At 42.0% G+C, this 26,372-nt stretch overlaps 1 protein-coding gene and 1 long non-coding RNA gene across 5 annotated transcripts in view; one reads left to right on the top strand and one right to left on the bottom strand.

Moving 5' to 3' along the window:
- The first annotated feature begins 74 nt into the window (after positions 1 to 74).
- Positions 75 to 7,749, top strand: LOC141417478 (uncharacterized). Of its 4 annotated transcripts, none has more exons than XR_012442056.1 (3): positions 75 to 2,476; positions 5,742 to 5,829; positions 6,653 to 7,749. It is a non-coding gene; the product is annotated as an uncharacterized lncRNA (long non-coding RNA). The 4 variants fall into 4 exon arrangements; XR_012442054.1 differs by lacking the exon at positions 6,653 to 7,749 and having other exon boundaries at positions 75 to 1,290; positions 2,332 to 2,476; positions 5,742 to 6,458; XR_012442055.1 differs by lacking the exon at positions 6,653 to 7,749 and having other exon boundaries at positions 75 to 1,045; positions 1,153 to 2,476; positions 5,742 to 6,458.
- A 7,443-nt stretch (positions 7,750 to 15,192) lies between these two features.
- LOC109677180 (cyclin-Y-like) overlaps positions 15,193 to 26,372 on the bottom strand; it is a 179,040-nt gene continuing 167,860 nt past the window's right edge. The window contains exons 8-10 of the mRNA XM_074056307.1: positions 23,875 to 23,932; positions 23,673 to 23,792; positions 15,193 to 16,321 (exon numbers count right to left, since the gene is read on the bottom strand). Coding sequence (XP_073912408.1) covers positions 16,277 to 16,321; positions 23,673 to 23,792; positions 23,875 to 23,932 — 223 coding nt within the window. The 3' untranslated portion in view covers positions 15,193 to 16,276. The remainder of the gene's footprint in view (positions 16,322 to 23,672; positions 23,793 to 23,874; positions 23,933 to 26,372) is intronic.

The raw sequence follows: 26,372 nt of genomic DNA on the forward strand, positions 1-26,372 counted from the left end.
TAGAGATAAGGGCAAAATAGTTTCTGCCTGGTAGCAAGGGGTTAGGGTGGGTAAGTGAGGGGGTGAGGGGAAGGGGAGAAAATGACCCAAACATTGTATGCACATATGAATTAAAAAAAATAGAAAAGTGTTGGCTCAAAATAAGTAAAGTAAGAAAGGACTGATCAGGAGTAGCCTTTCAGCAATGAAGGAAAATTCTCCTAGTATCCTAGTTTGGCTGGAACACCTGATAATTCACTTAGTTTGGAAAGACAGCAGCCTAAGAATGTGTATGGATTTATGTGTGATGTGCTGAATGGCCTGAGTGGTTAGCATAATTTCTCTCTTAATTGTCTAGAAATACTGTAAAAAAGAAGTCACAGACTAGTTGATTTCAACAACAGTACTTTATGAACTTGCAGTTCTGGAGGCTGTAAGTGAAAGATCAAGCTGCTGCAGGGTTGGTTTCTCTTGAAACCTCTGTCTTTGGTTTGCTGGTAACCACCATCTTCTTGTCTCTTTACATGATTGTCCAGTTTTGAATTAACATGCTTGGTGTTTGTCTGTGTTTCTTATCCTCTTCTTATAAAGACATAGTCAGATTGACGGTCCTATCCTGATATCCTCATTTGAATTTTTCTCTTAAATTCCTATCTCCAAATGTAGTCATGCCCTTAGGTACTGGGGGTGTGGGGGAGAATCTAAGAATCTAGAGGGAGGGGAAAATAATTAAGTCCATAAAATCTTCTCAGGATCCAGATGGAAAGAAGCTGAAAGATCAGAGACAAGAAGTTTTGAGGAAAAAGACATGTGGATAGACCTTTGCACAAGAGTACTGATTATAAAGTTTTTTTTTTCCATACATACACTCAGAAACGTACATACACCATAGAAGAGTCACAATCATAGAGGCACAGGGTTCCAGGAAACTGAGGCAGAAGCACCAACATGAGGAAGGTGCCAAAGAGAGAAATGCACTTTTTCTAAGATGACCCTTGACCCTGCTTTCCCCAGAGCAGGATGCACTGCACTGGCAACAATACAGGAAGGAAGGGAGCATGACAAGGTAACAATGGCACTGGGCCAAAAATTGAGAAGGCTGAGTTTGGGACCAGGCTTTGCCTTTGAATAGTTGTGTGCTTTTGGTGAGGCAATTTCCTTTTCTAAATACAGGACTAATAATTACTGCCATGGAAAACTCAGAACAATTGTGAACGCCAAATCTAAAAAATTCCGCTTATCAGAATTGCCTCATGGAATATAAAACTCTATATAAACATAAAATGGTCAAGTGAACCATCATGTTTAAAGGTATTAATAGAAGTAAACACCTGCCCCTGAGTCAGATAGCTATTAGCATTCAATACTTGCCAGCACTGAATATTGTCACTGTTGTTTAATTTTTTATTTCATTATGGTAAGAAAACTTAGCATGAGATCTACCCTTTTAACAAAATTTTAAGTGTACCCTACAGTACTGGGTTCCCTGGGCTCAGCACTATAGGGTAGATTTTTAGAACTTACTCGTGGTGCCTCATGAACACTTCATGCCCACTAACTAGAAACTTTCCATTCCCCTCCTCCAAGGCCATGGACCACACAATCCTACTCTCCGATCCTCTGAACATGACTATTTAGTGCCATTGAGAGGTGAATACAGTATTTGTCCTTCTGTGTGTGACTGGTTTATGGTGCTAAGCATAATGTCTTCAAGGTCCATGAATGTGGTCACTTTGCAGGATTTTGTTATGTTTTTAGACTGAAGGTTATATTCCCTTGTATGTATATACAATATTAGTCCTGGTAGATTCATCCATCCATGGATATTTAGGTTGTTCCAATCTTGGCTTGAGTGCTGCTGCAGTGAACATTGATTGGTGTTCTAATACCCCTTTGAGATTCTGATTTCAATTCTTTTTGCTAGACACCCAGAAGTAGGGTTTCTAGGTCATATGTAACAATATTTATAATTTTTTAGGTACTTGCTTACTGTATTTCATAGTAACTGAACTCTCCCACCAAAGCTAGACAACTCCCCACATTCTCTGAATGTATTTTTTATTTAGATGATGAGTGCTATCCTAACAGGTGTAAAGTGATATCTCATTTTGATTTTGTGTGTGTGTGTGTACTGTGGATTCATGCTTGCTAAGCAGGCACTCTCCACTTGAACCATATCTCCAGTCCATTTTGTCCTAGTTATTTTGCAGATAGGGTCTCCCTTTTTGCCCAGGTGTGCCTGAACCATAATCTTCCTATTTTAAATGTCCTGCTGTGGCTAGGATGACAGACAGTTGCTACCACATCTAGCTCTTTTCCATTGACATGATGTTTTACTAACTGTTTGTCTAGGCTTGTCTGGAATTATAATCCTCTCACATAGCTTGGGATGACAGGCTTGTGCCACCACACCCAGCTATTGGTTGAAATGGAGATCTCACAAGGTCCCTGCCCAGGTTGGCCTCAAACCACAATTTGATCCACCTCAGCCTACCAAGTAGGTGTATCACGTATATCATGTATAGCTTGATTTGCAGCTCTGATGATTAATGATGTTGATAGTGTTTTCATATACCTGATGGCCATGTGTATGTCTTTTTGGAGACACGTCTATTCAAGTTTTTACCCATTTTAAAAAATTGACTTATTAGGATATTTTGAGTACTGTTTTTTATTTTAGCAGTTGTAATAGCTATATTGTGAATGCCACCTTGGTCTTAATTGTGATTTCCCTAATGACTAATCGTGCTGACCACCTATTGATATGCTCACTGACATTCATATATTCTTTCTGGTAAAATTTCGCTATCTTCTGCCCATTTTCTAATTGGATTTTTTCTTGTTTTACTGTTGAGTTTTAGCTTTTCTGTACATTAGATATGAGTTCTCTATTAAGATGTGCATTTCAAATATTTTCTCCCTGTCTGTAGCTTGCTTTTCCATCCTTTTTAGTGGTCCTTAATGGTGCCACATGTAGTGGGGAATACCTGCAAACCCAGCTACAGGCAGAGATAAGGAGGGTCACAGTTTGAGGCCAGACCCAGGCAAAAAGCATGAGACCCTATCTGAAAAATAACTTAAGCAAAAAGGACTGGGGTATGGCTCAAGTGACAGAGTACTTGCCTTGCAAGCACAAGGTCCTGAGTGCAAACTCCAATACCACCTACATATATAGAGAGATTAGACATAGATACAGATATAAACATTTTTCTTTTATGTATCTTACTTTGTGTCCCAATAAGAACTCTATGAACACTGAGGGTTTTGTCTTATATTATCTTCTGTCAGTTTTATAATTTTGCATTTAAATCCATTTAAATTTAATTTTGTATGATGTTTGGATTATTTTTCCCCTGTGGCAGGTGAGGGACAGCTATGGATTTCCAGTTGGTGAAATACCATTTGCTGACAACATTGTCCTTTGCACCTTTCTCAAAAATCAATTGTCTGCATTTATATGGAGCTGTTTGTGGATTCTCTGTTCTACTCCTTGCAAATACAATAATCTTGATCTCTACAGCCATTTATTAAGTCCTGAAATAAGATAGAATGGTCTTCGTCCTTCCTTGTTTTCTAAATTGACTTGATTACTCAATATCATCTTTCCATGTAAAACTTTAATGAACTGTATCACTCATTTCTTATCATTTTGCCTACAGGGAGTTTTCTTCTTTCTCTCTTTCTTTCTTTTGTATTATTTACATTTCTTTATTGCCTCCTCCCATTGTCTTGGAAGTTACATGATATTTTACTCTTCTTGTAGCACACTTGTCCTAGAGGTTATAAATGTCTTAACTTCATTTTTGCCTCTACCCTCTTCCTAGACAATCTGAAAATAAATTATTTTATTCTCCCAATTTATATGATGGTCTATTTTTATTTTATACACACAATATTAAGTGAATATACATATATATATCTTTTCATGCCTTTTTTGAATTGTTGCATTGGGGGTGCATTGTGACATTTACAAAACTTATTGCAATATACCCATAGTTGAATTCTCCCCATCCATCATTCTCCTTTATTCTCCCCTCCCCCATACCTGGAATAGTGTTAACAGGCCTCATTTTTCCATTTACATGAACTTCTTAGCTTCCACATGGTCTTGTTTATTTTTTACCTAAACAATGCTCTTTGCTGGGTGTGGTGGCACTTTTCTGGGTGTGTGGTAGTCCCAGAACTCAAAAGATGATACAAGAGGATATGAGGACAGCTTGAACTACATAGTGAGACCTTGTCTCAAAAAAAAAAAAAAGAACCCAAAAAGAATGTTCTTTAAGCATTTCTTTCATTATTGGCCTGCTGGGTAAAGGAAGAATTTGTTTTGAATATTTTCACCTGACCTGTATTCTATTTTATCAATTATTTCTTTAGCTATATCTGAACTGCTATTAAACCTCTCCATTGAGTTATTAATTTGGGTTAGTGTATTTTTTAAATTTAAACTTCCACTTTAGAACTTTATAATTGCAGTATAAAGTTTTTATTTTTTGCTTTCAGAATTCTTCATAGTGTCTCTTTTCTCCTTGAACAACACAAAGTACAGTTATTCCAAAGGTCTATGCCTGACAACACCAATATCTGTAACCTTCCCAATGTTTCTACTCTAGTGTTTCCATTCACTTCATCCATGCGACCTTGTCTAATTGTGTGTAAGGATTTTTCCCTTATGTGCCAGATGGGGTTTGTAATATTTTTTATAGAAATGCAGTGAGGACTAGGATGGTATTATCACTCATTAGGAAGTAATTGTGTTCATTTCTACTAAACACCTATGGGTATCTGCAATCTGGGATGTCCTCAATTTAACTGTGGAGATTAAGAAGCTTCTAAAATGAGCTTCTATTCTTTGAGAATATTTTTACTTATCATTTACACTTTCCCCTTGCTCTTCAGGAATCCCAAACCCTAGGAAACCAAGGCCCACCAGTATTTTCCCTTTCTCAAAACTTGAAGTGTAGTTTTTGTATTCTTAGCCCTCTAAACCTGCCAGATGGGCTGTTCAGCCTCTTACCTGTCCAGCTGAGCTAGAAAAATTGGCCTTAATCACTGGTCTCTATCCTTCATCTTGCTCTCCGCTATTTTCAGTCCCCTTACTTCCTGGGCTCATTGTCTACTTCACTCCTTGAACTCTTCAGGTACTGACTGTTCTCTCGCTTCATCAACTACAAAGCCTTTGCCACACAGTGCCCCTGAAGCAAAAGCAGCAAAACTCCCATGGGAATCAGATGCTCACAGTGCTTCCTCCTCTCTCCCCTGCCTGTCCTCATGTGACCAAAGACGTCCGAGTCGGAGTCACTACTGCACATTTTTGCAAGTATGGCACACAGTGAAGCTAGTTCAGACTTTCTTTGTGCTGCTAATAGATGTCAAGAAACTTTTGCCTTCTCTTCTCTCACATTTCTATGGAAGGCTTTCTGCTACCATCTGGCCTCTCTCCTCATTCCTTTCCCATGCTTCCTTATGGAAGGATGAGTTCAATGTGATGTGAACCTGTGGGAAGGTCCTGAGGGCTGTGATATCTTGCAGAGATAGTTTTCTGTACAGAGCATTGCATTCTCTCAGTTATGTGAGATGTCCCCTGCAAGTGGAATTTCTATATTTTTGAGTGGGAGATTTGATTCACTATGGATAGTAGAGAAGATATTAGATGCCCATTTGAGCACAAATTAAATTGTATTCCTTGATGCAGTTTTTATCAGTAACGGTAGTAATATTTTGCTCTCCCTTTGTTTCACTTGTATCTCATATTTCAATAGGTTCCAAACTGAGGATGGGGGAAAGAGGATGTGATTTGATTATCTAAAAGCCCCCAAGCAGTGACTGACCAAAAACTTCCTCCTGACTGTAAGTTGGTCTATGGAGGAAGGTTTCATCCTCATCTTTATGTGTGTCATCACCCCAAGTCACACCTGCAGCTTCAAGCAATAGTAGTGATTCATTCATCCATGTGGTTTTTCCTCCCTATTGCTACATGTTATTCATGGACTGAGATTAATGATGAAGTCATAGTGAACTGAAAACAAAGGATGTGGAGGAATTGTCTCATGGACACAGAGACCGACCATCAAGGAATGGAGCAAAAGCAGCTGAGCAACCTGTGCCTTCTGCCCACAGCTATCATATCCAAATTTACTTTCTCTAACCATATTATTAATTGTAGGTTACATTTTTGAGGAAATGTCTTGTTATGTAGGCTTGGATGGCCTTGAACTCACCATTTAGCTCACGTTGGCTTGGAACCTGGTGATTCTCCTGCCTCAGTCTCCTGAGTTCTGAGATTATAGTATATGTCACTGAATCCAGCAGAAGTTTACATTTTTATACTTGTGACTTTTTAGAATACTTTATACAGTGCTGGAGATGCAGCTCAGTAACATAGTGCTTACCTAGCATGAGCCACGGCCTTCAGTTCAACCCAGCACAAAAAAAAAAAAAAGAAAATTCATGTAAAAAACAATATACTTCATATTCACCAGTTGAGACCTGATATCATCTAAGCTAAGAGAAAAATTTCCTAAAGCCACCTAGAACAAAAGAGCCTTGACAGTATTAATAATAGTGTGAACTTGGTCCCCAAATCCCAAACTGTGTTTATGTAGACATGGTCATATAGATAAGTCTCCTTTTATCTTAAACGTTTCCATGAGCTTTTATTTTCCTTTTTCAGAGAATGTCTGCTCATTGCCACAGCAGTGCTCCAACAGAATGTCTTGGCAACACTCTCTACTGGGTTCAGCAACTCCTTCTGCAGCTGGGATTTCTTAAAAGATGTGAGCAGCATTTGCCTGGCAGTGGTCCAGCAACAAAACAAGCAAAGCTTCCATGGGAATCAGATATTTGCAGAGCATTTCCCCTCTCGCCCCTGCTCTTCCTTCATGTAACCAAGGAGGTCAGAGCCGCTCATGCACATTTTGCCAATTACAGTGCTCACAGTGGAGCTTATATACAGATACAATCCTAAACACTAGGCTCTGCCACACATCACAGGGAACTTCTTGATTACACTGATTGTGGGATGAATAACCTGAATGTGTCAAGTTCAAGGAGTTGCGACAGATCAAGACTGTATCCCCTGTAGCAGACACTTGTCACCCAGTGGGCATGTGTGTGTGTGTGTGTGTGTGTGTGTGTGTGTGTGTGTGTGTGTGTGTTTGGTGAGTACAAGGCTCAGCTAAAGAAATTCCCCAAAGCCAACAAGAGTGTGGAGTGAATAAACATAAAATAAGCATGTAGCTTTTTCTTAACTATAGCCAACAAAGTAAAGCAAAATCCAGCAACAATAGCAGCATACACATACACACAAATCCTCAAATATTCAATTTTTCATGGTTCTGCAGTGATTCATGGAAATTATCCAGAGACAAAGGGAATCCAAGGTAAAAATCAAAAGCAGCAACTTAAAATGCAGCAGTCTTGTCTGGCTAATCCAACTTGAACAAAGCCACTGTAAGAGGTCAGCCTCCATGTCTGGAAAATACTTTGATACTTACAAAAATGGGACCATGCAAATATACCCTTGACTAAAATTCAGCCTTTCACTCCAAGTTGTTTCCACAATCTAATAACCTTCAAGCGAAAGAACTGCACAGTTTTATTGGGCCGCTACAACTTGAAGTAAATACATATGAGAACCTAGAGGTGGAAACATGTGCGGGAAATATCCAAGTGCTACAGAAGACCCTTGCTGAAGCCTTGAAGACAGGCTGTGGGCTTTATTAAAACACAACAATCTTGTATTAATACAATTTTATGTGATCTTAAAAACTTTCTTGGTGTTGACTCATTTCTGCAAACATCTGCCTTCATTTGGAGGAACTGGTAATATTCCTCCTACCAGTGCAGGCCAATGAGTGACACACACTTCCACCTTTTGATGAGGAAGTTTTAAAACCCACATTAGGCAAAAGGGTGTTTCTCAGAAGAAAAGCAAGCAGTTAGCTTTGACAAAGGGCTATTTGAATCACCCCAGAGCAGTACAGATGCTGGACAGAGAGATGGAGAATGGTTCTAAACCAGATCCACTTGGTTACTTCCTCTCCTTGCAACATTGCTGCAAAAAGAGGAAATGGGGAACCCCAAGCTGAATAACTGTCTTCAGCCAAAGCTGTTAGGAAACTCTCTCAATAACCTATGATATCACCTATGATGACACAGATATGTCATCTTCCGTATAGAACTTTGTTCCAAAAGCAAGATTTAGAGAGTTTTTTCATGCAGACTATTGATACTAAGATACAAGCCAATGACTTAGGCAAAAAAAAAAAAAAAAAATGCAACATCTCAGGCAAAGTCCTTCCAGGAATTAAAATTTTGGCATTAACTCCACCAACTAACCAAATAAACAGTACAACACGGTAAGCTTTAGCTCAGATGGAGACTCAAAGTTTGGACCAAAATGTAGGAGCTTCATGTTTCAATTTATCTCTGTCAGAGATCTCCCTGAGTTTGTTTCATTCTTCTCAGCCTTAGAATCCTGACCTATTTAAAAAAGGGCACTGGGGTTGATAATACTTGCAAAGTTTCCAGATATCTGTGTCTGATGCCCCATGAACACATGAAATTAATGTATTTACTCTGCTTATTTTAAAATACAGAAATGTATCTTTATTTTTAAACAAATGGAAATATATCTATACTAATAATGTATCCATAGTAATAATGCATAACTGAGGCAGAGCCTCTCAAACAAAGGAAAGTTTAGAAAACTTAGCCACCAAAGACCTCATGGATTTGTCCAGTTTCGGTTGACTCTGCTGCTTGTGTGCCTGGAGTGGCACAGAATCGGCCAGTGAAAGAGCAGCGAATGCTTTAATAAGGGCTGACATCTTGACCCTCTTCTTCTGCTTCTTTGAGCCTCCATTGGTGGGCTGGGATTTGGGTCCTGTGTAGGGTGGGGGGACGGGATGGGTGTTGGAGGAAGGGTTGGTGGTGTCTCCGACTCTCAGCGTCCCCAGACTGGTAGCAGTAGTGAGTGGGTGGTTAAGGCCACTGATGCCAGGGGTGCTGGGATTAGTACTGGGTAGGGGCTGACCAAAAGAGGTGGGTGGTGCAGATGTGGACAGGGTAGAGGGCTGGGGTATCTGGAAGGAGCTCGGGGCCACTGGGTTGTGGGCACCAGAGGGAGCAGAAGCCCCAAGGTGGATTCCCTGAGAGGTCAAGGTGGTGGTGGAAGCAGTGGTGCTGGTGGTGGTGGTGCTGGTGGTGGTGGAGGTGGTGCTGGCCACGCTCTTTACCCCAAAACCACTCATAGGCTTTGAGGAAGATCGACTGGCTGGACCAGTGGTGGTGAGTGTGGCTGAACTAGTGTTCATGGGGGGACCGGTAACTAAAGCAGTTGTCTGCATTAAACAGTGGGCTGGCATGTGTAGGAAATTACGAGGTATAACGAGGCCACTTTGGGGCTTGATGGGCGGGATGGTAGTTTTGGTCCTGGGGGGGATGGTGTGGTGAGAAGAGGCTGGGAATGTGCCCACATGTGTGGAAAGAGAGGGTTTGTTTCCCTGGCTTTTCATGGAAACGGCAGAGGTCAGGCCAGGGCCAGTAGGGGAGGAATGGTTGGTAGGCATGCTGCCAAGGGCCTTTGGGTTTTGAGTGGGGGCAGGCCAGAGAACACCTTGTAGTTTGGATGAAACTGCAGGTTGAAGGGGTGGAGCGGGTGATGTATCCATAGGCACAACTGAGGAGGAAGTAGGTGCCTGCCCCACAGAAGCTGTTGGAAGTATGGGGGGGCCTTGTAGATTGCCTGAAACTGGAGGTTGAAGGGGTGGAGCGGGCGATGTATCCATAGGCACAACTGAGGAGGAAGTAGGTGCCTGCCCCACAGAAGCTGTTGGAAGTATAGGGGGGCCTTGTAGATTGCCTGAAACTGGAGGTTGAAGGGGTGGAGCGGGCGATGTATCCATAGGCACAACTGAGGAGGAAGTAGGTGCCTGCCCCACAGAAGCTGTTGGAAGTATGGGGGGGCCTTGTAGATTGCCTGAAACTGGAGGTTGAAGGGGTGGAGCGGGCGATGTATCCATAGGCACAACTGAGGAGGAAGTAGGTGCCTGCCCCACAGAAGCTGTTGGAAGTATGGGGGGGCCTTGTAGATTGCCTGAAACTGGAGGTTGAAGGGGTGGAGCGGGCGATGTATCCATAGGCACAACTGAGGAGGAAGTAGGTGCCTGCCCCACAGAAGCTGTTGGAAGTATGGGGGGGCCTTGTAGATTGCCTGAAACTGGAGGTTGAAGGGGTGGAGCGGGCGATGTATCCATAGGCACAACCGAGGAGGAAGTAGGTGCCTGCCCCACAGAAGCTGTTGGAAGTATGGGGGGGCCTTGTAGATTGACTGAAACTGCAGGTTGAAGGGGTGGAGGGGATGATGTATCCATAGGCACAACTGAGGAGGAAGTAGGTGCCTGCCCCACAGAAGCTGCTGAAGATGTTCCTGCAAAGGTCACTGAATGTGAAGAACTAAGGACAGCTGGAAGGCCAGTTGTCTTCGGAGGTGCGGGAGCTACAGTAGTAACCACACCAACCACCACTGGAAAAGATGGTGGGGCCTGTAGATTCTTCATCTTTTTCAAGTGCCCAACCAGTGGGATAGTGCTTAGGCCTGAGGTGGGGACGGAGGCTGGACAGGAAGCTGGCCTTTCTGCGGTCAGGGTCAGTGTGTGGCCAGGTGGCTTGGCAGGTGCAGGAGTTCCAGTGCTAACTACAACAGCAGGTCCTGGTAAGGACACTGCACAGTCAGGGTTCGGCATGGTCTTTGGGCTGGCCAGCAGTGGGGTAGCACCTGGGCCTGGTGCAGGGGTTGTAGTGCTGACTACATCGGCAGGTGCTGGTAAGGGTGGTGTGCAGTCAGGGATCTCCACTGTCTTTGGATTGGCCAGCAGTGGGGTAGCACCTGGGCCTGGTGCAGGGGTTGTAGTGCTGACTACATCGGCAGGTGCTGGTAAGGGTGGTGTGCAGTCAGGGATCTCCACTGTCTTTGGATTGGCCAGCAGTGGGGTAGCACCTGGGCCTGGTGCAGGGGTTGTAGTGCTGACTACATCAGCAGGTGCTGGTAAGGGTGGTGTGCAGTCAGGGATCTCCACTGTCTTTGGATTGGCCAGCAGTGGGGTAGCACCTGGGCCTGGTGCAGGGGTTGTAGTGCTGACTACATCGGCAGGTGCTGGTAAGGGTGGTGTGCAGTCAGGGATCTCCACTGTCTTTGGATTGGCCAGCAGTGGGGTAGCACCTGGGCCTGGTGCAGGGGTGGTAGTGCTGACTACATCGGCAGGTGCTGGTAAGGGTGGTGTGCAGTCAGGGATCTCCACTGTCTTTGGACTGGCCAGCAGCGGGGTAGCACCTGGGCCTTGTGCAGGCGTGGGGAGTGAGGATGGCAAGGAAGCTGGCCCTATTGCAGGTAGCGTGAAAGTGAGGCAAGGCTCTTTAGTGACACAGTTAGAGGCCACAACAGTCTTGTCCTCCAGAGCCTTGCTAAACCGCTGGAATCTGGCCTTCTTCTCTCTATGGACTTCAGGAGTGATAGGATAGGCAAGCAAGGGAGGTAAAGGGCAGGTCAGTGGGTCCCCGCGCCGCTTGCGTTTCCTGCTCCCAGAGCTGCCAGGTGTGGGTAGTGACATGGAGGACTTTTTCTCCTTCCTTGTGGTGTCATCTGTAGCCCTTTGTCCATGGGACTCCTTGTCCATCACCTGGGGAGTGGGAGCAGTAGTACTAGAGCCATGCCCCAGCCCCTCCTCTCTTTTGTTCTTTGCTGTCCTCCCTGGCTGCTGGCAGTGGGAGGAAGCTGGTCCAGAGAGGAGGGCTGAGGTGTGCCCCCTCCTCTTCCACAGCTGGGAGACGCCTCCAGTGGAGCTGTAGGAACTCATGATTGCATTGCGCTTGGGCACTGGGATGCCACATGTGAACTTGCTTGGCGGGGAGCACCTAGAACACATGCGTGCCCGCTTATTTAAGGGGTCATCAGAGGTCTCAGAAGCGAGACTTCTCTTCAGGGGTACAGGTTTCTGTACAAGACTAGCAGAAGAGCCATCGGCCAGGAGGGGTTCAGATGTTGACGGGCTGTTCCCACTACTCTCATGGCCCTTTCTCTTGCTTTTCTTGCCATCTCTAAGTATTTGGGACTCTTCCTCCTCCCTACTTTGCATTGTCTCTTTGAGAGTGGCGTCCTTTGCACCTGGCTGCTGGGCATTTCTTGCTGGGGAGGCCAGCGTGGAGTTGGTCATCTGCCCTGCTCCTTCTTTCTGCACTATCCCTTTATTCGAGCCTTTCAGGGCATTCACTGTGGTCTCCTTTACGCTAGGCTCCTGGGCATTTCTTTCCCTGGAGGCCAGTGTCCAGCAGACCATCTGACGTGGCACTGGAGGTGGCCTCTGGTTGTTACTGCTGGGGCAAATCTGCTTGGTCGCTGGGTTGCAGACCATCCTGCAGTTTCCCGCACAGAGCCTGGCCCCTTGGGGGTGACTGATCCCGCAAGGGGTGAGCATACCCAGCTTGAGCCGGTACCGTCTTCCAGGTGCATCCAGGAACCCTGGCATGAAATCCCCAAAGGGGCAGTGGCAAGGTCTCCTATGGGCTAGAAGAGGGGCGGAGAGTGAGGGGTGGTTGGGCTGCAGGAGGTGGACCAGGGAGGGGTGCGAGGGGCCGGCGGGCGGTGGCCGTCCCTCCTGGGTGGGGAGCATCAGGGCCCCGGCTTACCCTTGTATCTGTACATATCAGCAGTTGAGCAAGGTAGTTCTCCTGGAGCAGTGTCGCGGACAGTCGCTCTACCAGTTTTGGTTTCCAGGGAACTTGTCCTAGGAGACTAGTAACATTCCATGACATGACAATTAAGGGTTCCAAATCCACGCGCGTGCCCGCGAGAGCCTCACGCTCGCGCGTTCCGGAGGAGCGAGGAGCAGGCGCGCCAACCTTGGTCTCCAGCTTCAGACTCCACAGGTCCATGGTGGCCCCACTGGTGATCAAAGCCCCGGGGACACCTGCAAGGGCCTGAGGCTCAGCAGAGACAGGACATGCACCACTGACTGCCCTGCTGTCTCACCAAAGCCTGGGCCCTCTCTCACACTCTCTAGGAAACGCCTGAAGTCCCTGGACATATCAGCACCTTGCCTTATTTTTAGTGTTAATTGCTTTTTTAACTTACTGTTTGGTCATAATCATATATATTGAATCTGAGTATAAGAAGGGCTTACTATGGAAGGACCCTATCTGGTGAACCCAAACACACATGCAAGGGGTCTTTGAAGGTTAAAAAAAAAAAAAAAAAGAACCTCAAAAAAAATGAAGATAAATGAAAATGTAACTAGCCAATAGCCAACATAACCAAAAGAGAGTACTGGGGTAATGCCTAATTCTGGGCAAAAATGACGAAACAGGACAAGGACATTTGCTTAGTAATAATTGCCATGAAATTTTATACTCCACCTAACAGCATCAAAATATATGAACCACGTGACTTCCTAGCCAGACTAATGAGCACAGAGAAAAAAATAAAAGGGACACAAATAGGAAATGAATATCTGAATAGACCAAAGTTTGGACCAAATCTTAGGAGCTTTGTATTTCTATTCTAACCCAGGTTAAGCATTGCTCCTTGTGCCTTTACTGCTAGTTTGCCCCTCTGGCCTCCAGACTTCATATGTAAAATTGGCTTCTAAGGGAAGGAAGTTTAGCAGTATCAAGAGACTTAAATGTTAGAACTTTCTCTTTCCCTGTGCATACTAACAAAATTAAATTCCATTCAAGAAGTAGAAAAAGAAGTCATCATCCAGAAACGGTTGTGAGTTGACAACAATTTCTTAATTTGGGCTTGTTCAAAAACTTCTCCAGGGGTATATTCAAAGGCATATTTTCAGTTTATATTGTATTATTAAGAAAGAAATCCTGTAACTTTACAATTGAATGCCACTCTGAATATGATAGTCCTTGTCTCGAGGTCTAGAAAATTGGTATAATTTATAAGCTGTGAATGCTAGAGAAACAAAATCACACCCTTTAAACTGCATGTCTGGGGTGTTACTGCGGTGTCATTCGCCTCAGGGAGGCCATGGGAAACATTCCTGAGGACCCAGGAATTATAAGGACACTTCTGGGGGACCAGAGATATATAGTATGTAGATTGATGTGAGACTGTGAGAAAGTCACTTAGCTTACCAGGGTCTAGACCGTGTGATCTGAAAATGTAGGGACGTATTTAGATGAAGAGAAACGAGACGTGGAAAGATATAAGTTGCCAACTCCATGATGACCTCTCCACTAATCAGGAGAACGAGTTTCAGGAACACTTCCAGAATGAATTGTACACTTGTGTAGCATGGAGATAGAGGCAGGGTAGTGTCCCTCTAGTTGTGTAGTATGTTTAGAGTAATCCTAGGTTATGAATATGTTATATGCCAATGGTCATGGTCACATGTACATTCCACAGTAACATCTGATAATGAAATGAGAACAGTGTTATAATACTTTGCAAACTATCAAAACTATCTTTCTTTTGAGACCTCAAGTGGATCAATTATATCAAGTATTTGACTAATAAGTTCCAGATTCATTAGTAAGAATTTCCACAATGAATTCATGCAAAATACCTGATTGTTTTTTCATAAAGGGACAATAAATTTTTAAAAAGCAGTCTGATGATATACTTTTATGCAATCATGAGTAAATTCCAAATTCTACAGGGTCAGGAAAGGAATCTAATAGGTACTGTAACTGCTTACTATAGGTATTAAGGCAACAAAGTCACTGCCCAGAGTTCAATCTTTCATAAGTTATCAAGGCTCAAAAGGAGGCAAAATCTGCCAAGTGGTTTAAAAAGATAATGTTTTCACAAGTGAATCAGAAGAGAGAGCACACATGTACTAACAGCTCAAAAGGAGGCAAAATCTGCCAAGTGGTTTAAAAAGATAATGTTTTCACAAGTGAATCAGAAGAGAGAGCACACATGTACTAACATGAGCACATTCCAACCAAGAGAAAAACATCTTGATTGAGTGAGTTTGAGAGTTGTCCAAATGTTTTACTTCTGTCATATGAAGTACCACATTCAAGAAAACCTTTTCTATTATGCTATATTTTTTCATTAAGGTTGAAAATTCCATGAAAGTACAAATATTTCTATTTTGCTCACTTATTCCACAAATACCTTGTGTCTGTCTCTAATAAGATGCCCAGCAAATGCTTGTGGCATGGATAAACAACCAAATAAATAAATGAACAAGACAATCATTGTTCTAACTTAATGTCTCAGGTATTTAATGACTATATAAATTACTGATTTTTAAGAATATCATTGAAATCAGACTATAGGAATAAAAATTCAGTCCCATCACATCAGAGACAATTTGTTAAAAAGGCTCTCTCACATCTAGCATGGTTTCCCCTACCATTTAGTCTACTGAATGGGGCAGAACGACCTTATACTGTGCAAGACAGTGTTTTTCACTTGCCAAATATTAGGATTTATTTCTTTTTAGCATCCTCAGGATTTTACTCCTTGTAGAAAGATTTTTGTATATGACAATATTATAAAAGAGTGTAACAATTGTTATGGGTGAACTTTTTTGGTTGTTTTTTTTTTTGGGGGTGGGGTGGGGGAATGTTTACAATAGAGCCCAGGAATCCTTGTGGTTTGACTATCCAGACTTTCCTGGAAATGGTCATCAGACACATCAGAAAACTGCCCTTCTTCCTGCCAGTTTCATTCCTTTCCAGGAATAAACTCAAAAGAAACCCTTGAGCAAGAGCTCCCCAGTGACATCCCCTAATGATTAAACTAATTCTCTCACCACAAAAAAGTGAAGAAATATCAGCCTCATAACCTTTAAGAGACTGAGCACATTATCAGAATCATTAAAACTTAATAGTTATTCAAACAAGGCTAATCCTAAACTTTTGCACTTTTTCCTTCCCCTCTAATAATCACCTGCTCTCTATTTAAATGTTTAATAGAGAACTACAACCAAACAAAGCACATTATTTTTTCTTACAAATTATTTTAATTAAACACTAGTGTAACAGCAGCAAAATGTATTTACAAACAAAGACCAATGACTAGGATTTCAAAGCATCTGACTGTGTTTAGTCCAAGCCTTTGCATGTTGTCCAACTTTCATCTGAAGTAAAAATGAAGGCTCCTGTTGGAAGTCACTGTAACAGAACAAATATCATTTGAGGCTCTGCCAGTGCTACAAACAATTACCAAATCCACAAAGTGCTCTTCTTTCTCTTTTCTTTCCATGAAAAAGAGCAAGGCAACAAGCAGGATGCATCCAGCTGGGCTTCTTTTGAGGAGATCTCTCTGTAATCAAACTCAACAGAGTTGCTTCTGGGGCATCAAACACCAAGAGGCTGCTTTCTGCAGAAAATAAATAAGCAGGTATCAAACATTCATGGAAGTTTTGATGAAGAAACTTTCTCGGTCTTTCCACATAGCAGACACTGAGCTACTGACATGTGCTCTACCTAGAAATAAGCACAGGACTTTTATTTTTCAGTCTGAATTCTATGTTATTAATTTGGACACTGCAATGATAAACTGACAAAATAATGAACATTGTGTAAACCTAGTTTTTGTATCAGAAACCTCATTAATGCAAGAGCATCAAAATATTCTTGTCATTCACCACTTCATTCACAAAAGGTCTATACAATTTCAAGCCACCTAATACATAAATTTATTTTTAAAATGATAAAAATAAAACCTCAAAAGCAAAGTAACTGTTGTTTGTCATTAACCAGTTCAAACAAATCTTTGCTTGAAATTTGTTCAAAGACAAGCTTAAATTTATTGCTTTCCAGTCAATTAGTTGTGCCGCTTTATAAATACTAATAGTTTGTAATTTTTTTTAACTTTTCTGACTTTTTTCTTGCTTAACCCTAAAGTTATTCTTCTAATATCTTAACCTTTATTTTATGTTTGTATCTCCAATTTTTTAAAGAAATTTTTGTTTTTGGTGCTACTGGCACTTGAACTCAAGGCTCTGCGCTTGCTAGGTAGGCGCTTACCCACTTGAGCCATGCCCTAGCCCCCTCTGAAGAAATATTTTAAGACAGTTTGCCAAGCAAATGTTTCTTGACAGCTGACCATTAATTTTGTTTGTTTGTGGTATTGGGATTGAACCTAGGACCTCTTATGCTAAGCACATGCTATACCACTAAGCTATATCCCCAGGCTGACCATTAATTTTAAATGTGCTGGTGGTGAACTTCCCTATAAAACCAAAGCTAAGGTGCTGTCAAATGAACCTCAAGTCAGCATATTTGTGGGTCTGACAGAAAAGTTCCATTTTTGACTGATAGAAACACACTTCTTTAGGGTAAAAGACAGACTGATCTTTAAAATTTTATTTACTCAGCAAACAAACCCTTAAATACTGGGATGAAAACCACTAATTTAGTACAATACCGAAAAACACTTAATGTACTCTTTCTACATTCTTTTACCAGATCATAAAAATTTAAGCGTCTTGAGGATAGGAACATTAGATGTGATAGTGAAAACAAAACCAAAAGAAGTAAAACACACTTGATGTGATCTGAACACTGTAGTTATCTCCTACCTCTCTGAACATTTAGTGCTTGCTTTTTACAAAATCCACTTCGTTTTTCCCTTTTAAATGTCTATTAAAAGTTAACAGCTCACAAAGTAATGGCTAATGTGTATAAAGCACTGACTCTGCTCCATTGCACATGTATTACACTCTTTAATGCACACAAGGACAGTAGGAGGCGTCACCTATTTTACACTTGTGGCAACAGCCCCTGGAGGCACAGGCTAGTAAGTGAAGAGATGGATTTCAAACTAAAAGGTCGGTTCCATTTCCCACACAACTTTTTTGAGGGAACTGTGAAAATGACTAGGTGTTTTATTGTGCCCGGTGCATTTCATGCATGAGGGCCATGTTCAGTCTTAGCATTCCATCACTTTAGGAATCCATGTGATTTACTGGTATGCAAATTATTTTTTTTTAAAAATCATAGTATTTTCATAAGAATGTGAATTCTGATTGTTTTGGTTCTGATTGGTTTTTGATCTGTCAAATATCTCATCTTCTTCTTGTTGGAGTTTTTAGATTTTTGGTTTTTAGACAGGGTCTCATTACATAGTCCAGGCTGTCCTCGAATTCATGTTCCTCTTGCCAGTGCCTTTCAGTGCTGGAATATGGTTCATCTTGTTGGTTTTAACGAACTACCTACTTTCCAATAATCTTTGGATCTCGATTTTGTCACTCACTTTAGTCTATCCCTCTCAATTTCCAGTCATCTACAAATTCTGAAAGCAAGTCCTCTTTTTTTAAAGTTATTTTAAATAATGTGCCGTGACAGTGTCAGCATCCTCCTGGCAGATGGGAAGGCACTCTCAGGGGAAGTGGAGCTAAAGCAGCAAGCAGCCCCTCTGCCACCCCATCAGCCAGGACTGAAGTGGAGTCTGGAAGAAGCAGTGACAGGACATGCTCTCCCCACTGGATCTGGAGACAGGCTGCTAAGTGCCAACTTGTAAGACTCTGAGTTGTCAGGTTTTGTGTCCTGTCAAGGAAGCCCCACATTAGTTTCAGGTGAAAAGTAAGACAAAAACCGTGAAAGGCTTGTGGTACACGTGGGAATCCAACCCTCAGCCTGAAACACAGAGAAATTGCACCCCGCTGACAGATAAGACAAAGCCAGTTTTACCCACAAGTGTAACTGCAGTTATTGTGAAAAAGAATGGCTGAACCAAGTCACAGACACACACGGCCCAGTTGTTCAGATGCTCTGGTACCCTCAACAATGGCCCGTGGGGGAAGTAAGGGGAGCAAGGGCAAAAAGATAAAACTTCAAAATGGCCCGACAGACTGACTGGCTGGCAGTATGCGCGCGAAAAGCCAAACCCAGGCGCTGGTGAGCGCAGAACAATCCCTTCTTGGTGGCCGAGGCCCACCTCCTCCTCCACACGGGCATGCCAGGGGCAGGTTGGAGAGCCGAGCCTTCCAATCTGAACGCAGTGTTCCCTCGCCTAGGAGCTGCAAACGGCGAGTCTCCCCATCTTCGGAAGCCCAATGGCACCCTCTCCGTCCCCAGTGTCCCTGGACTGCAAGCCCTCCTCCAGCGTGAACTTGCCACTTGGTGGTCATCACTGCCGCTCGCAAAACCACCGCTTTCCCCCCAGCACCAACGAGTTCCCGAACCGCGGTGTCCAGACCCCGCCGGCCGGCATTTATTTAATAACGGACTCCGACCTAGTGGGCTGCGGTGGGGCTGGGAATCTGAACTTGAGTTTGCACCTTTCGGGGTTTTCTGCCATCAAGGCAGGCTTGGAAACAAGGCCTCAACTAAGCGTCCGGATCAACGTTTTGCCAAACCACACTGGAGTGGCCGGTTCTCCGGCCGCGCGGCCATCGTGCCAGGTGTGGAGCTCAGGCCGCCTCCCCGCCGCAGGACCAGCGTCCGGGACGAGACGGGTCGAGCGACCGGGTGGACGCCCGTCCCCGCCGCCCCGCGACCCCGGAAGGCGCAGGAACGGCGCGACGCAAGTCTCCGGACACCGAGGTCGCGTCCCGCCTCCCGCGCTCGCAGGCACGCAGGACCCGCGCTGCTGCGGGCGCGGGGGCCGGGGCGCCGGGAGGCCTCCGCTGGGCCGAGGGACGCGGCGGCTCGTCCTTCTGCGCGGCGAAGATGGCGGAGCCGGGCAGGCGGCAGAAGCAGGCCCGGAGCAGCCGCCTCAAGCCGCCGCCCTCCTTCATCGCGCCGCTTACCGGCAGCTGGGCGCGGCGCGCGCTCCGGCTCGGGCAGGTCCCCGAACAGGTCCATGGCGGAGGCCCCGCTCCACACCCTGAAGGCGCCGGCGCCATCAGTCACCGCGGCCCAGGCTTTAACATCCAGGCTTTAAACTCAAAATAACTTAAGTCAAATTCTGTTTTATATACACATGAACTATCTTAAAAAAAAACTTGGTCTATTTACTTCTCTAAGAGTCAGTTTTGTTATCCATAACGGGAATCATAGTAGCACCTACTTCAGAGGGTTCTTGGCAATGTTAAATGAGATGAGAGAGAGAAAGAGTTTAATTGTGCCAAGAACATAGTAAGCCCTCAATGTGCACTATTTTCATTTTTCAAGAATATGCTTAATATTTGCTGAGAAATACATTCTTGGATATAGGATAAATGATTGAAACTGAGACTAATTCATGTAGTTTATATATATTTCATGTTCAGAAGTTGTATAATTTCTATAATAAAGTCTTTATGGAGTTTGATGTCATTTTAATCAAATTTTGTTTATTTTCAAAGGTATTTTATTCTGAAGTCTGTTATAGAAGAGTTCTTGTGGCATTTATAGATAATGTTTGCTCAAAGACCAAATGTGGAATGTGGAATCACTGGGAGATAAATAAATCTTCATATTTGCTTCTTCCTAGCTCTCATTTTGCCTTATTTATATAATTCAGGATAAATTAAAGAGACTCCTTTGTTTCATTCATGAAATATCTTTGCTAGGCCAGTATTTTGTAGCCAAATAATTCTTTATAAAATTAAAAGCAAGACTTTGAATATAAAAGCTTTCAATGACAAATACACAACTCTCAGTTTAAGTTAGAGACTATTTTGTAAATTCTCTTATTAAGAAGGTCCAAGCAATTGCCATATGCTCACAGCAGCTGCACTATCCACAGGTGTTAAACAGAAGTTACCATAAGTGTCTCACCACAAGTCACACTATGGAAACTACACCCTCACTCAAGAATGGTTTAGGTGACCCCTTCTGATTGCATGGTCCTTCTTTGATTCCATGCTGAATGCTATTGTACAATGTTGTATTTCTTAACTGATTCAAAGCTAACCAACATTATCGATTCAATAACTTACCTCACAGACATAGACATGTTCAGTTTGACTCTGGGCAGGCATGATGGATATCTCTGAGATGTGAAACATGCCGATGTTTCTCAGACACTGAATTGGTCATTGTCAAATGAAGCAGCTTGTTGGGCCAGCTAAATTCATTCAGCCTATGTAAAGATCTGCCTATATAGCATGTGAATGTAGATTTTCCACTTGCAAAACGCCTTAGAAATTTCAAAAGATTGAGTGGCTCGAGTCATCCCTCCAGTCACTGCCTGGTTTTATCTGATCAGCCAATCTTTTACAGACACAAGAGTGGTCACCACTCACAGCATTTAAGCACTGGCTACTCCTTTCAGATCATCAGCGCTTTGAAGCTTTGTGAGAGTCCATCTTTAATTTAGATAAAATATTTTACTCTGTAGATTCTGTAATACATTCACAAGGATGGGTGCATTTACTTCTAGAGTCATTGTTCTTCCACTCCATGGTTTTAGAGGTGACATTTAAACAATAGTATTTTGAGCTTTAAAGTCAAGGTTAAGGAAGGAATTTCACTTCTATGGTATAGCTCAGAGTATTGAGCAGTGGGCTCTGGTGTCAGAGCCAACAAAAACAAATCACTCAAACAAAATAAAAGAGCCAAAGTATGAACCCAAATCTAATCAAATAATATGTGGCTCAGGGAGAACTTTTCAATGAGAAAAAAAAAATCAATCCTCAACCAATATCCATAGCACACCAATGAATCAGAAAGGTTTTAAGGGATGCTGAGTGCTAAGGAAGAACTTTCACCTGGGAGTGGGTGGTTCATACCTATAAACTTAGTCACTTGAGAGTCTGAAATCAGGAGGATAGCAGTTTGAGGCCAGCAGGGAAAACAGTTCATAAGACCCCATCTCCAAAAATAACCTGAACAAAATGGACTGGAGAATGCCTGCTTTGCATGTGACTGCTTGGCAAAGCCCTGAGTTGAAACTCTAGTGTCCCACCAAAAACAAAGAAACTTCCTTCCCTTACCCTCCAATAGACTCTGAATTATATTGTCATAAAAACATTTTCTTTTTCTGAATTCTTATTACAATTAAATTTAGTAATTAAACCAGTTATTTATGCAATTATCTGCTTAATTCTTAGCACTTCTGTTGGATGTATCATTTCAAGAGGCAGGAACAAAGTATTTTTTTACTGATACACAGAAGATGACCAACATTTATTTATTGATTAATATATATTTGGTGACTGAATCTCAAGATTGACATTTCTTAGCACCTAGAATATTAGATCTAGGGCAGATATTAAATCGCAGTTGACTCTACCTCTATTCTAATATGGGAATCCTCTCTCAAAGTACTTAGTGGATGATGATCTTGCACTATGAACACTTCTTCTAATGAAGAGTCAGTAAGTAATTGAGAAACAGAGTTCTGTCACTCACACTCATTAGAAATTACTTTTGTCTAATGTCTCCTGTAACTTCTATCCATGTGTCAGTTCCAATCTCAGAAAAAATTAAAATGGAATCCATTCCTTCTATACAAAAGTACCTAATATATGGCAAGGTAGCCATGCTGTGCTCTTATAAGTCTTCCTTTCCCCGGGCTTACATCCTTGATTCTTCTGTTCCTCATACAATCTAGTTTTGATTTTCCTCACAATTAGTGTTTCTTTACTCAGCGTGTGTCCCAGTTCCACATCCATATCTCACAACACTGAAGGTAGTGTGATGCAGACATAGTAAAGTAAAGCCATTATCTTTCTTGAACTGAATCCTGTAATTTTGTTAGGGTAACTTAACTTTGCATTGTTAGTGGTATCTTAGAAACCCTATGAAGTTTAATTCTATTGGCTTGGCACATGGTTAGCCAAACTATGATATCTCCTGGAAGTCTGGCACATTTTTTGTGCCATATGTGCACGAGTAACTATATTTAATTCTCATTGCCTTGACATACATATGTGGCATGGTCTATGTGTATGAAGTATCTTAAACAGGACCTATTCTATATCTTGCATACAAGAAGACAGAGGGTTTGTTCTTCTTCTTCCTTTTCTTCTGGTTATTTTCATTTGCCTCAGGATGCAACCAAATAAAAACAGGACTTTTTGTGGCTGTGATGATCATGCCAAATAGTTCAGTCCTAACCAACTGTCTTGATCTGCAAAGTGCAGCAGTGTAGTTCTCATTTCACTGATGACATATTTCCAAGGCTTTTAAAAATCAAGTTCAAGAAACAGTCATCACTATCTATGATCCCTAGGACTATGGCAACCTTATGGTATCCCTGCTTTCCTCCCATCATACTATCCCTGCTACTTCATACCAAGTCTTTATAGCTATGAACACAAAGAAAAAACCTGCCATATTCATATTTTACCTCCTGAATGTTATAAGTTTGCAAGTTATACTCTGTGATTGGTTCCAAAAAATACAACATAGTTTTTTGTAAGCTGATAAATGTGCATGTTTTTATACTTGGAACTACTCTGATGCCATACTAAGGCTTAATTCAACTCTTTCCCTCTTTTCTGTAAGGAAATAAACACACAATGTTTCTATATATTTATTTGTTCATTGAATTATTTATTTACTTTTGCCAAAGTAATACATAGACATATTTTTAAAGTCAAATACATCATGGGAAACAAAAGAAAACAGTTATCTTCTCCATTTTTCTGTATTCTTAGGTCCTAACCCACACAAATAACCATTTTTATCTCCTTTAGTTGTTTTTTATGAAACAAAATATTACACATCTGTTTTTTGATTCTTTAGTTTTTTAGATTGTTTAAAGTCTTCCAATAATGAGAAAAGAGGATTGGATTCTGTTGCACAAGCCACTGCTTTTCTGTTTTTTCTATAATACTCTTCTTTCTCCTTCTCACCAGGGTGACAATGGCACATTCAGCAGTCAGCTGAGCAGCACTGAACAGTGTCCGAACAAATCGGTAAATCTGCTTCTGCTCTGGGTTGTGTTTGTCATAGTCTGGTGGCACTTCAGATTTCTAGAAAAAGAAATATTTTCAGATACCTGTTCACCCAGTAGGAGCAAAAGAAAAAAAATCTCATGAAACACAAGGGGATTACCGAAAGAGGGTGAAGGTTTTCATCAAAAATATCTAACAGCATCCTTCCATCTGGGTCCCTGGTGGGGAAAACAACAGAAAATGGAGTTGTCTTTTAAGAATAAATGAGTTCCATTCAAAATACAACAAAAGTCATTTTGATTCAACTATATTTCAGGACAAAATATAACAGACACTGATGGATAAGTTATGTTTCTTGTGGACAATACTTAATTGCTTTTGTTTTAACAGCCCAAGGAAATAAACAGTTGAATTAAGCAAAAATCTACACTTTAATTTTCTGAGTTTTCAAATGAACCAAATCAAGCAAAAGATTTAAATTTCTTTTAACATCTTGATTCTGAGCAAAGGCCAACGGATCTTCATACACCACTACATAGTAGCTGACAAGAAGTACCAAGGGCGAAAAAGAAAGTTGATGGATCCTTGAGATCAATCTGAAAGTGTCACAACATGCAGCTCAACTACTTCACTGATGAGTTTCACAACCTCACACTGAAAAAGAGGCAACAAGTAGGAAGGCCTCACTCAATAATCTGTAAGCCTGTAAAAGAATGGCTGGTAGTTTCCAGGCTGGTCACTTCAGAGAACCATTTAAAACTTCCACTGTGCACCATGCCTCTGGCTGTGGCCTCTGTAGGGACCTTGTATATCTAACCAGTGACAGCTCCACTTTCATATAATTTGAATTTTATCTAAAAAATGTTCTTTAAAAACCAAATGTGGAAACCACTGCTTCTGTTGCACTGCATGTAATTCCCATAGTCTGTGCTTCCAATGTCAATGAGGCTAAAGAACATCAGAAGGCTTCCAGATCCACCCCAACACACATCCATCACATCAAACACTATGATTTCTGCCTTTTCTGCTCTATAAATTTACCATTATCTCCAAAAATGAAAGAAGAGTAAGCTAGCAAAACAGCTCAATTTTCATTCCTGCATTTGGACAATAGGAATTGTTTTAAAGCTCAGGGAATACTCTCACTTCTCTTCAGATCACAGAAATCTTTCACATTTTGAAAGAGTGCTGGGTACTGACACTTGTGCTTACTTGCACTTGCCTGCATGAACCCAGGCAGCATTGATTTAGATAGACCAGAGTCAAAGAAAGGTTCACACTGAGAGCAGGGCCTGAAAGCATGGGCAGCTCCTTTTAGGTGTCCCTGACTACATATCCTTTGACACTTCATGCCCCAGCCATGAAGAACCAGCAGACCCTCTCACATCCATTATTGCCTCTGCAAGGTTCTCAAGAGGCTGTGTGACACAAACCTAGTGCTGCACCCCATTTTGCTGAGCAATTGGGGGTCCTGTTCAATTTTCTTGATGAACAAAAGCCCCTGAAAAGCCATCCAGCTACTCCAAAAGTAATTGTAAAAATGAAAGCAGAGATTAGAAATATAAGTGGAGATTAAGAATGTGAGCCAAAATGACTGTGGGGGGAAAAAAAGACCACATCCTCTGAGATGTGGACTATTTCCTTTCCCTTTCATGGAAAGCCATATAACCCAGATGAGAGCACCATGTTTCTCAAGCTGATGGCTCTATGGCCAGCCAGCACCAAAGGTTTGCTCACTATGATTTGCATAGGAAAGATTCTGTAGTCACACCTCCACTTCCCTAGAGACTTACAGGTGTCAATCAATCTGAATGTCTACAAATACTCAGTTTTTCTGGCTGAACTTCGCTGACTTTTGGTCCAATTTATTGCCACTAATCTAGAGGAGTAGTAAGACTAACGGTTTGGATAATAGATTGGGTTCAAATCCTAATTACTCAATTTACTACTTATATGCTCTTAATACAATTATTTAATCTCTCTGTGCCTTAATTCCTTGCCAGTAAAATGGAGATACTATCAGTATCACTTCACAGAGCTATTAAAACTAAATGAAGTAATGCATGTAAAAATGGTAAGAATTCTGAGTATGCACTTACTAAAGGTGGCTCTTATCATCACCACCTCTGGCTGAGGATCCATGACTTAAGGATCTATGATAGTATAAGAAGTGGAGCTCGGTGGTAGAGTATGTGCTTAACATGCATGCAACCCTGGATTCAGCACCAAAACAAAAACAAAACTGAGGAATCTCTTAAAGATGCTAATACAAAACTGGTTTCAAAGCACATCTGAGTTACAGTAGTAATATTATAGGTTAGTTAAGGCTTCATAGTTTAAAAACTTTTCTACCATAGAAATAAACTGCAAGACAAAATGTACATTTTCACTGTTGTTCTAATTCAAGAGTTCTAAGGCTAAATGGAGGGAGTGAAGGAGGGCAAATATGATGGATGTACACTGTATATACATGTAAAAATACATCAACAAAAATGGTTTAAATTGTTCAAAGGGGGAAGGAGGTAGGAGGGAGAATGATGAAGGGGGTGAATCAAATTAAGATACATTGTAAGCACACTGTAAACATCACAATGAAATACCTGAACAACTAATATATGCTAATAGAAATGTAGGGGAAAAAAAAAGATTCCAAAGCTA

This window comes from Castor canadensis, chromosome 15 (genome assembly GCF_047511655.1).
Source record: "Castor canadensis chromosome 15, mCasCan1.hap1v2, whole genome shotgun sequence".
Taxonomy (NCBI): Eukaryota; Metazoa; Chordata; class Mammalia; order Rodentia; family Castoridae; genus Castor; species Castor canadensis.